Genomic DNA, 12,573 nt, shown 5'->3' with positions numbered 1-12,573 from the left:
ATGGAAGAGAAACCACAGCACTAATCTGAAGTTACTGTTGGTCATGCACACGATGAGTCCGTGCATGGATGTGCTGCATTCTCTCCTGAGATGTTGCTCCAAAACACAAGAGACCGGCGAAACCTCAACTCTGCATAACAATGTGCAAAAGAATTCAAAAGAGCTTTGACGAGCACGAAAGAGGAACCTGTATTTTACAGCGTTTAACATAACTTCTTATTATGGGACTCTGTAATTTCTTAAGAAAAATGTAGGAAAACAAACAGCCTAAAAATTTAATTTGGTAAAGTGCGAGTCCATTCCGTAACACTTAGCTGCATATTTTGCCCAGCCATTATTTTACTTTGCAAACTGATGCAAGGCTTGATGGACGCTCAGCTAGAAAACAAGTATAAAGCATTAACACAAAAGAAAGCATTTAACAAGGAGCACAGAGTTGCTAAATGGTGTTGATGGAAACATCAGCTTTTGAAAAATTCTGCCAGTCATGCCATCTCTTACAGTGTGATCACTTAACTGGAAAGGACAGTGCATTACTAATTACAGAATCAAAAGGCTGAGTCAGGTAGTTACTTTCCATCAATGGAAGCCTCAGAAAGGCTGATTTATTGACGATATTCTGAGCTGAGGTACTACAACTGTATACTGCAATTCTGTCGCAAAGTGACAGAATTGCCACAGTGCTACAAATACAACCCAATCACACCCAAAACTATATATACACTGGACAAAATCTCTGCCATTCATAAGTATTCTAAAAAAATAGGTTCAAGCTCACAAGCTAAGGCTAACAGGGTAACTTTGGTTTTTGTGTTTGATTAACACATACTTTGCAGATTGGGCAGTGGTTTTCATGATGGCAGATGGTTTGGATGTGGCGGTATTAAGAATTATGACAGGCAATTTGACTCAGGAACTGTAGCATTATCATTGGACTCAATGTCAAGCTGTTAATACCTGTGAGATTGCATGAAAGGTGCCAACAAACAAATGACATTAAATACTGGAGCACCAACTTCTTAGATGGTATATTAATACAATTAATGGCACAGCAAAACGTATTATCTCAGATATTTTTGATAAAATGTGCAGAAAGGACAAGCATCCCTTACCAAAAAATAGTACTGATAAGTATATAAAAAGTAAACTAGAAGTATACTTGAAACATACTTGCATATACTACTTTTTGGTAAGGGATGTTCAAGCAGCCACCACTGCTAGCTGCCTCAGCTGATAGGGCCCTTTACCTGACACATTGGCCTTCACTCAAAGTGACCACATCCCTAATCTTTCACAACTTTAGACCTTAGAATAGTATAATTGATGAGTTAATGGGGGGAGGTGCCATGAAAGGTGAAACTAGCTACAGAGACCAAACCATTTTTTTTTTTTTTTTTTTGCTTAGGCTGCAATATTTCTGCTGTAAAGTTTGACATTCTAACATCAGAATCTTTGGGGAGCGACTTGCTTTTAGAGCCAACCTCAAGTGACCATTCATGTTATAACAAAATTTGACACTTCTGTACTGGCTTAATTTTTCAGCACTGGAGATTGGGGCTTGTATTTATACCAATGTGGCTGCACAATCAAAAACAAATGTATCCAGAAGGTAATATCAAAGGTACATCTTCAAACAGAAAGTCAAACAAGATCAATCAGAAGTTCAACCTTCACCTTGCCAAGTAGCCTCACAGTTCTTGGCTACCCATTTTAAAATGTTGCAGTAGCTGGAACACTTTGAATACTCAAACTCATGCAAAGACTTATTTCAACCAGCTTCAGGTGAAAGTTTGGAACAGGGTCATGCAATTTGGTAGGCTTTACAAAGGGGATGGCATCCTCTCCAGCGTGCACGTCGCCTCATGCACTGTGACTGCTGGGATAGGCACCAGTACCCCCCCCCCCGTGACTGGACTAAGCGGATATAGAAAATGGTTGGATGCCTCCTTTTTCTCATTTATTTCAGCATTAAACATGTGACTGATGACAGAGGCCAAAATGTTACCAAACAATGACATCCTTCAAAGACAAAGAAAATCCCATGTTGATCCAACTGATCTTGGACAACCAAGCCATAGTGACACCCAACCTCATGGATATGATTTTCAAACACAGAAACAACACACAGAGCGGTTCAGAATACCTCGAGGGTCAAGGGGGTTACCAGATGCTGCTAAATCCTTCCCTCATACTCCCTCCCAGTCTAGTTTGCAGTCCAGCTGGCTTGCAGAGAAAATGAAACCAGTCAATTGCACAAAGTACATCTTTTTATTTGTGTTTTCAAGTCCGCCTGCTTCCCTCTCCCTTCGCAAAGAGGGAAAAGCGTTTCTCATCAAATCCTGCTGGTCATGAGAGCTCGGTTTGTGGTGATCCACAGCATCCTGAGGCTTCCATAACTTGTCACACTAACTCTACTCAAACGTGCATCGAGTACCTGACAGAATGAAGACAGGCCCAAATTAACTCTTCACTGACGTGACTTCCTGATCTGACAAATGAAGATTCAACCTCAAACACAACAGCACGCTTCTTTAAATGTAGAGCTCAGCTGTTGAAGATGGGTTTCAATGTGGTTTAATCTAAAACAAATATTTATATACATACATACACACAGACACACACGCACGCTCCTCTGAATGACCATATGCTCTGAATGGTGAAATATCTTAGAACAAAAGACATGAAGTCCTGTTGCACGGTTCTCCATATGACCAACCTGGATGACTGAGAGACTTTGTAAACAGTCCTGCAATTCCTTTGTCCTCCACATTAGAGATATTACTAGGACTGCTTTCTTCCATCTGTGAAATATAGCGAAGATTCGTCCCATCCTGTCTATGGCTGATGCTGAGAACCTGATTCATGCATTTGTCTCTTCTAGATTGAACTACTGCAATGTTCTATTTTCTGATTTACCGCAGTCCAGCATTAGGGCTCTCCAGTTGGTTCAAAATGCTGCAGCCAGACGTTTGACACGAAGCAGAAAGTTTGACCACATTACAGCCATTTTGGCATCTCTTCACTGGCTTTCTGTCCCTGTGAGATCAGATTTTAAGGTTCTGCTACTAACCTACAAAACTGTTCACGGACTGGCTGATCTACTTAAACCCTACGTACCGGCCTGGGCTTTGCGTTCTCAAGGTGCAGGACTACTTAGTGTCCCTAGGGTGAATAAAAAGTCTGTGGGTCACAGAGATTTCTCTTATTACGCTGTTCTGTGGAACGATCTCCCTGCGTCAATAAAGCAGTCAGATTCGGCAGAGGCTTTCAAGTCCAGACTTAAGACGCACTTAATTTCCCTTTTGTATGGCTAGCATACTGGTATATTATTTTACTATGCTTTTTACTTTTTTACTGTGCTTTTTTAATCTTTTAATTCATTTTATTTTGTTTTCTGAATTGTTTTGTGTGAAGTGCCTTGAGGCGACTCTGTGGCGATTTGGCAATATATAAAATGAATAAACTGACTTGAAATTGAATTCAGGCTACCTGTCTTTAGAGCCATTTCTTGCACTGTGAACAGCATAAGATTTGGACAGCAAAAATGTGGAGCAGTGGATGAGTGGGTAGGTTGGTGCACCCCAACGACCTTGTGCAAACTAAAAGTCAATCACTTCATCTGGAAACTCAACATTTAAAAGAGCACATAATGCGAATGAATTGATTCATTGGTGGTTAGCTTTGATGCACCACATCAATCCCAAAAGAAACTCTGTTTTGCCTATATAATATTACACGTCTGCCGCCTGCTGGTTGGTTAGTAGATGTAAAATCACAAACAGCTGCATTTTGCCATCACATGGGTATCAGCTAACAATGCTAGCTAACTACTGCAGGAACAAACATGATGCCCACTATGTAAAACAAGTAAACTGCTTTAAAGAATGGATGGAACATGTGACTGGTTGTGACATCAAAACCTTTCGTCTGTGCTGCAAATTAGTGAAAGGAATACATGCTGAACACTGTCACCTGCTGGGCAGTTCATGAATGATCATCCACATCAAGTTAAAAATTTCAGATTTCAAGTCTACAGTCAGAACATGGTCTGTATGTGTATTAAACACAGTTTGGGAAATGGGGCAAAATCAGATTGGTCGCTATTCTAGAAGGGTGGCACTTGCTTCTGGTGTGAGAACAAGGCTATGAATGTGATATCTTTGCTGCCTAGCAATCATGTAATCTTACATATTAATAATCTCATCCCCATAAAATCCTTAGAATATTTCCTTGCATCAGTGAGAAGTTGGATGTTTAGAAACTTCCTACTTTTAAACTCTGATAAGACTAAAATGATGGTTCTTGGTCCAGTAAGACATCGGCATCAATTTGACCAGTTAACACTTAGCCTAGGCTCGTGTGTCATACATCACGCTGACAAAGTGAGGAACCTTGGGGTAATTTCTGATCCTACATGGTCCTTTGACCTCCACATTAGAGATATTATGATGACTGCTTTCTTCCACCTGCGAAATACAGCGAAGATTTGTCCCATCCTGTCTATGGCGGATGCTGAGACCCTGATCCATGCGTTTATTTCTTCTAGATTTGACTACTGCAATATTTTATTTTCTGGTTTATCACAGCCCAGCATTAGGGCTCTCCAACTGGTTCAAAATGCTGCAGCCAGACTTTTGACATAAAGCAGAAAGTTCAACCACATTACACCCATTTTGGCATCTCTTCACTGGCTTCCTGTCCCAGTGAGGTTCTGCTACAAGCCTATAAAACTGTTCACTTACTGGCACCTCCCTACCTAGCTGACCTAATTAAACCTTACGTACCGGCCCGGGCTTTGCGTTCTCAGTGTGCAGGACTACTTTGTGTCCCTAGGGTGAATAAGAAGTCCGCAGGTCACACAGCTTTCTTTTATCGTGCCCTGTTCTGTGGAATGATCTCCCTGCATCAATAAAACAGTCAGATTCTGTGGAGACTTTCATGTCCACACTTAAGACGCATTTATTTTCTCTTTCGTATGGCTAGCATACTGGCATAGTATAGTTCTATGCTTTTTACTCTTTTAATTCATGTTATTAGGAAACGGAGCATGCTGTGGCCTCGTCTTTACCCAAATTCTGGGTTTTTTAGTGAAGCTTAGGGCTTAGTATTTCCTGTTTTTCTTGTTGTTTAATGCTGACAAATTATACTGTATTTCTTGTCTTTCTGATGCGTGATTCTGTTTTTTTCTCTCTGTTTAACCTGCCGCTCCATCCAGATGGGTGTGGTATTTGTGCTGGAGACCCTCCTGTCCTGTGCGTCAACAGCATTTCCTGTATATTCGTTTTGTGAATTGTTCTGTAGTTTATGTCTGTAGCATTGCCCAAGCAAAGGGTCACCCCTTTGAGTCTGGTCTGCTTGAGTTTTCTTCCTCAGAGGGAGTTTTTCCTTACCACTGCTGCTCTGGGGGTTAGTAAGGTTAGACCTTAGTTGTGTGAAGCGCCTTGAGGCAACTCTGTTGTGATTTGGAGCTATATAAATGAAAATAAGTTGAAAAAAAAATAATATTTAGGGTTAGGATTAGAATAATGGTTAGGGTTGAATTTTTGTGAAATAAATATAAAGCTGACAGCATGGTAGCAGTGGTTAGCATGGTTGCCTCACAGGGAGAAGGTCCCAGGTTCGCTGCCAAACTGGTCCTTTCTGTGTGGAGTTTGCATGTTCTCCCCATGGTTTGCGTGGGTCCCCTCCAGGTGCTCTGGTTTCCTCCCACTTCCACATATATGTAGTCTAAGTGAATTGGTGTCTCTAAATGGACTACAGACATGAGTGAGAGTGTGAATGTGCTTGTCTGTCTATATGTGTCAGCCGTGCAATAGACTGGCATCCTGTCCAGGGTGTACTATGCCTCTCGTCCAAGACTGCTGGGACAGGCTCCAGCCCACCTATGATGTATGAATGAATGAATAAATGAAGTAAAAAGTTTGGAAATTTGAACAATACTTCCACTTCCAGACCACAGCTTTGGGCACTTCTAAGAGTTTTACACAGCAGCAGTTTTGATATAGCCCACATCCAAATTGGGAATATTCCCCATTTGCGAGTGCGCAGAACATATTCACAAGCACGTTTGTTGCTTATCTCATAAAATTCAATTCAATTTATTTATGTAGCACTAAATCACAGCACAAATCGCCCCAAGGCACTTCACAAGGCTTATGTCTAACCTTACCAACACCCCTGGGCAAACATATAGGCAAAAACTCCAACTGGTGAGTTTTGAGGAAGAAATCTCAAGCAGACCAAAGTCAGCGGGGTGACCAACTGCATAGGCTTAATCAGTAGTCTCCAGAGCCCAACAGTTAGACATTTATGGAAACCAAACTAACTTCATGCAATACCTTTGTAGGGTATCTTTTCTTGACTGACCTCAATGCACAATTTGTTTAAAGATTTTCCAAAATTAAGATGATTATGTTTTCTCATTCTACACTGAAGATGCTTACAGTTCGGTTGAGGGGAAATAATAAACAGGTCTTCTACCTAATTGGTGTCTACCCCCTAGAGATCATTTCAGAGACAAGGTGCCTGTTGCTACATCAGCATCGCCCACGGTCCATTGGGTTTTGTTGGTAGTAACCCCATCACCCTGCGAGTAAATTATTAATTTAGCAAAGAAACAAGCCAAACCAGAAGTATGTTGCGATATTTCAAAGCAGACACACTGCTTACCTTGTGCGGGGCTTTGAGCAGCCTGTGGACTCCAGCAATCTGATTTATCAGAGGAATATCTTGTCTGAAAGTGTACAGAGGTGGTCTGGTGGGTTCGGGAAAATTGGTGCAGTTAAAAGGGTCCGTGTCATCTAAAAACTGTACCCGGCATATAAACGTGGCCATGATGCATCCATTCAAGGCGACTTTAGATGTACAGAAATACTAGAAGCGACAGTGAATCGTCCTGAGCGAAACTCCCGGCAGGTCTCCTGCAGAAGCAAAACCTGCGCCTCCGGTTATCCTCGGAGCCTCTCCATTCGCTGCACGACGGTCCCAAAGTAACGCTTCAGGACAAATAAGGTGACTCACAGCGGCGAGTCTGAGGGCATTGCGACGCTGCTGAGGCAGACTGCGGACACGACTGTTCCACTTGGCGCCCGGTCTGATGGGAAGAAGCTCCCTCCTCAAACACAAACTCTGCCAGCGGCCACAGCGGCCGCTAAACTGACGTCACATTATAGGCGCAACCGCGGCCTCCAGTGGTCACTGTGGAAATTACACTTTTTTTCCTCCATTGCAGTATCTTAGTTATGACTCAGCAAAATACTAACTTCTTTTAAAAATCTCAGTTATTTATTAGAAAATTATAATTTTCTTTGGGTATCATAATTATGGGAGTATAAATTTCTATTTAGTGTCTCATAATGATGACTTTAAAAGTAAAGCTTTCAGCTGAACTTGAATTTATTATTATTATTATTATTATTATTATTATTATTATTATTATTATTATTATTATTATTATTATAACCTTAATTTAACCAGATAAAAAGCCCATTGAGATCGAAACCTCTTTTACAAGAAACCTGGCCAAGAAAGGGAGCAGCACACGTCATAATAAGCAAGTTAACAACATCAAGAGAACGTTAAAACAAATACAATACAAGGAATTTACAGATAAAACAAACAGCTTAGTTGGTCATAGTAACAATATAAAAGTTAAAACGGTTTAAAATTTAAAAACACAGGCACTGTGTAAAAGAATAATATTTGCGGTCTATTAAAATAGAGCAGAAAGCATTGATATTTCATAATTTCCTAATTATGACAGAAAACCGTATAGCAATTTAATACCTCATAATTGTGATTTATGACGTTTACATTTTTAACTATTAAGTCATGATTATGATTTGACTGATAAAGTAATTATTTCAATAACTGTCAGAAAGTAAAATATTTTGCATAAGTATATCTTAATTTTGACTTATAGCTGCAATTTGTGACTTATCTCACAGTTCAGAGTTATAAGTCAAAATTTAAGCCCAACAAACTGAACAGTATGAACATATTCTTACACTCAACAAAAATATAAACGCAACACTTTTGGTTTTGCTCCCATTTTGTATGAGATGAACTCAAAGATCTAAAACTTTTTCCACATACACAATATCACCATTTCCCTCAAATATTGTTCACAAACCAGTCTAAATCTGTGATAGTGAGCACTTCTCCTTTGCTGAGATAATCCATCCCACCTCACAGGTGTGCCATACCAAGATGCTGATTAGACACCATGATTAGTGCACAGGTGTGCCTTAGACTGCCCACAATAAAAGGCCACTCTGAAAGGTGCAGTTTTATCACACAGCACAATGCCACAGATGTCGCAAGATTTGAGGGAGCGTGCAATTGGCATGCTGACAGCAGGAATGTCAACCAGAGCTGTTGCTCGTGTATTGAATGTTCATTTCTCTACCATAAGCCATCTCCAAAGGCGTTTCAGAGAATTTGGCAGTACATCCAACCAGCCTCACAACCGCAGACCACGTGTAACCACACCAGCCCAGGACCTCCACATCCAGCATGTTCACCTCCAAGATCGTGAGACCAGCCTCTCGGACAGCTGCTGAAACAATCGGTTTGCATAGCCAAAGAATTTCTGCACAAACTGTCAGAAACCCTCTCAGGGAATCTCATCTACATGCTCGTCGTCCTCATCGGGGTCTCGACCTGACTCCTGGCGACCTGGCGTTTGGCATGTTGGAGAGGTCTTCTCTTCACGGATGAATCCTGGTTCACACTGTTCAGGGCAGATGGCAGACAGTGTGTGTGGCGTCGTGTGGGTGAGCGGTTTTCTGATGTCAATGTTGTGGATCGAGTGGCCCATGGTGGCGGTGGGGTTATGGTATGGGCAGGCGTCTGCATTTTATTGATGGTATTTTGAATGCACAGAGATACCGTGACGAGATCTTGAGGCCCATTGTTGTGCTATACATCCAAGAACATCACCTCATGTTGCAGCAGGATAATGCACGGCCCCATGTTGCAAGGATCTGTATACAATTCTTAGAAGCTGAAAATGTCCCAGTTCTTGCATGGCCGGCATACTCACCGGACATGTCACCCATTGAGCATGTTTGGGATGCTCTGGACCGGCGTATATGACAGCGTGTACCAGTTCCTGCCAATATCCAGCAACTTCGCACAGCCATTGAAGAGGAGTGGACCAACATTCCACAGGCCACAATTGACAACCTGATCAACTCTATGCGAAGGAGGTGTGTTGCACTGCATGAGGCAAATGGTGGTCACACCAGATACTAACTAGTATCCCCCCCCCCCCAATAAAACAAAACTGCACCTTTCAGAGTGGCCTTTTATTGTGGACAGTCTAAGGCACACCTGTGCACTAATCATGGTGTCTAATCAGCATCTTGGTATGGCACACCTGTGAGGTGGGATGGATTATCTCAGCAAAGGAGAAGTGCTCACTATCACAGATTTAGACTGGTTTGTGAACAATATTTGAGGGAAATGGTGATATTGTGTATGTGGAAAAAGTTTTAGATCTTTGAGTTCATCTCATACAAAATGGGAGCAAAACCAAAAGTGTTGCGTTTATATTTTTGTTGAGTGTACTTTCATAAGCCTTTTGATACTGAATATAAATTCAGTTTTGTAAAATCTGAGAGTGAAATTTACCAAAAAAGAGTGATTTTTTTTTCAGACATATACTGACATCGTATTTTTAAAGTCTCTTTTTATTGTGTAATTGTTTGGTATATAACTCCAAATCAGAAAAAAAGTTTGAATAATATGGAGGAGGGAAGACCCCAAAGAGAGCCTTACATTTTCTTGAACACTATGAATCCAAGATATTTTATGTTTTGTGTGGTCATCTTCATTTAATTTCTTAATATAATCCATTCCTGCATTTAATGCCTTCAACACATTCCCAAAAAAGTTGGAATGGGGCAATTTATTCTAAAAATAAGTATTAAATCATCACTTTCTTGCAACAAATCAGGGGATGGATACATGAGCATTTCAAAGTCATTGGATATTTTTTGGACTTCATTTACAATCAATCATTAAGAAATACAAACAACATGGTACTGTACAGTAGTGACTGGAGAAAATGTGCAAGTCCAACTTTTGTCTACTGCATCAACAGCTTCATATACAGCTTCATGATGAAGTGGTATAGAGAAGGATTTTCTTAGAAAGAACATACACAAGTTTAGCTACAGCTTGCCACAAGGACCATGGGAAATTTGAGCCTAGACTTGATCTTTTTCTGTTTTACAGTATTTCTCTGCTCCACTTAAACATAAAGCTTTGAATGGGAATGCAACAGGCAAATGTTGCACCTTCCCCATTTTCCACACTCACATCCACAGAAACCTATAATTCTTTTAGAGCTGTCATGGATTTCTTGCTTGCTTCCTTCACTAGTTTCCTTCTAGTATAGCCAGTCAGTTTTGGAAAACTGTCACGTTGCTTTGCCATACATTATCATATGAAGTCTAAGACATGTTCAGTGACTATCCATCCCCTGACTTGTCTCAAGTAAACTGGCTGTAAAAGTGGTCATTTAATACTCATGTAAGTTAGTTTCAAGGTCACACAAGGTCAAACGTCATGTGGCCAACAGAAGGCTCCAGTAAACTTCACGTTAGGGATTAAAAGGAACCTTAGAATCACTATTCTACATACAGTAGTGTTCAGAATAATAGTAGTGCTATGTGACTAAAAAGATTAATCCAGGTTTTGAGTATATTTCTTATTGTTACATGGGAAACAAGGTACCAGTAGATTCAGTAGATTCTCACAAATCCAACAAGACCAAGCATTCATGTAATGCACACTCTTAAGGCTATGAAATTGGGCTATTAGTAAAAAAAAAAAAAACAGAAAAGGGGGTGTTCACAATAATAGTAGCATCTGCTGTTGATGCTACAAACTCAAAACTATTAAGTTTAAAATGCTTTTTTAGCAATCCTGTAAATCACTAAACTAGTATTTAGTTGTATAACCACAGTTTTTCCTGATTTCTTCACATCTGCGAGGCATTAACTTTGTTGGTTTGGAACCAAGAATTTGCTCACGTACTAGTGTGCTTGGGGTCATTGTCTTGTTGAAACACCCATTTCAAGGACATGTCCTCTTCAGCATATGGCAATATGACCTCTTCAAGTATTCTGACATATCCAAACTGATCCATGATACCTGGTATGTGATATATAGGCCCGACACCATAGTAGGAGAAACATGCCCATATGATGATGCTTGCACCACCATGCTCCACTGTCTTCACTGTGAACTGTGGCTTGAATTCAGAGTTTGGGGGTCGTCTCACAAACTGTCTGCGGCCCTTGGACCCAAAAAAGAGCAATTTTACTCTCATCAGTCCACAAAATATTCCTCCATTTCTCTTTAGGCCAGTTGATGTGTTCTTTGGCAAATTGTAACCTCTTCTGCACATGTCTTTTATTTAACAGAGGGACTTTGTGGGGGATTCTTGCAAATAAATTAGCTTCACACAGTCTTCTAACTGTCACAGCACTTACAGATAACTCCAGACTGTCTTTGATCATCCTGGAGCTGATCAATGGGTGAGCCTTTGGCATTCTGGTTATTCTTCTATCCATTTTGATGGTTGTTTTCCGTTTTCTTCCACGCGTCTCTAGTTTTTTTTGTCCATTTTAAAGCATTGGAGATCATTGTAGATGAACAGCCTATAATTTTTTGCACCTGCGTATAAGTTTTCCCCTCTCCAATCAACTTTTTAATCAAACTACGCTGTTCTTCTGAACAATGTCTTGAACGTCCCATTTTCCTCAGACTTTCAAAGAGAAAAGCATGTTCAACAGGTGCTGGCTTCATCCTTAAATAGGGGACACCTGAGTCACACCGGTTTGTTCCACAAAATTGACGAACTCAGTGACTGAATGCCACACTACTATTATTGTGAACACCCCCTTTTCTACTTTTTTTTTACTAATAGCCCAATTTCATAGCCTTAAGAGTGTGCATATCATGAATGCTTGGTCTTCTTGGATTTGTGAGAATCTACTGAATCTACTGGTACCTTGTTTCCCACGTAACAATAAGAAATATACTCAAAAGCACATAGCACTACTATTATTCTGAACACTACTGTATTCCCTATATATAAGCATCATGGGCCAAAATTTATGGCCTGTGACTTTGACCTTTAAAAAAAAAAACATTACAATTGGCCAACCTCAAATTTTCCCCAAATTTGATCCAAATCAGATGAAAACATTTCAAGTTATTTTGTTTATACTCAGAAGGATGACTTTTCTTCAAGTTGTAGCACATAGGTCTGGTCTTGGTCTTGGTCTAGTCATATCCATGAAGAATTTGCAGTGAATATCAATGTAAACTACACCCAGGCATATGAGCTTGAAATGGTATATGAACCTCCAGGCTGGACAGACAGACACATAGAACCAAAAACAATACCCCTATATTAGATTAGATTACTTTAGATATAACGTTATTGAGTCCTTGGGAAGAGTCCCTCAGGGACATTGAGGTTCCAGCAGCATTGTATAGCAGCACACAGGGCAAGAAGCACACAGAGTATCAAAAGTGAAAGTAAAAAACAATTTGCAA

General features: G+C 40.4%; 1 protein-coding gene across 1 annotated transcript in view; it reads right to left on the bottom strand.

Moving 5' to 3' along the window:
• Positions 1-7,119, bottom strand: part of fhod3b (formin homology 2 domain containing 3b) — a 281,393-nt gene extending 274,274 nt beyond the window's left edge. The window contains exon 1 of the mRNA XM_034175031.1: positions 6,670-7,119. Coding sequence (XP_034030922.1) covers positions 6,670-6,834 — 165 coding nt within the window. The 5' untranslated portion in view covers positions 6,835-7,119. The remainder of the gene's footprint in view (positions 1-6,669) is intronic.
• Positions 7,120-12,573: the final 5,454 nt, after the last annotated feature.

This window comes from Thalassophryne amazonica, chromosome 7, assembly GCF_902500255.1.
Source record: "Thalassophryne amazonica chromosome 7, fThaAma1.1, whole genome shotgun sequence".
NCBI classification, from domain to species: domain Eukaryota; kingdom Metazoa; phylum Chordata; class Actinopteri; order Batrachoidiformes; family Batrachoididae; genus Thalassophryne; species Thalassophryne amazonica.
Note: the sequence above shows the minus strand (reverse complement) of the source record. Positions and strands in the feature narration are given on the sequence as shown.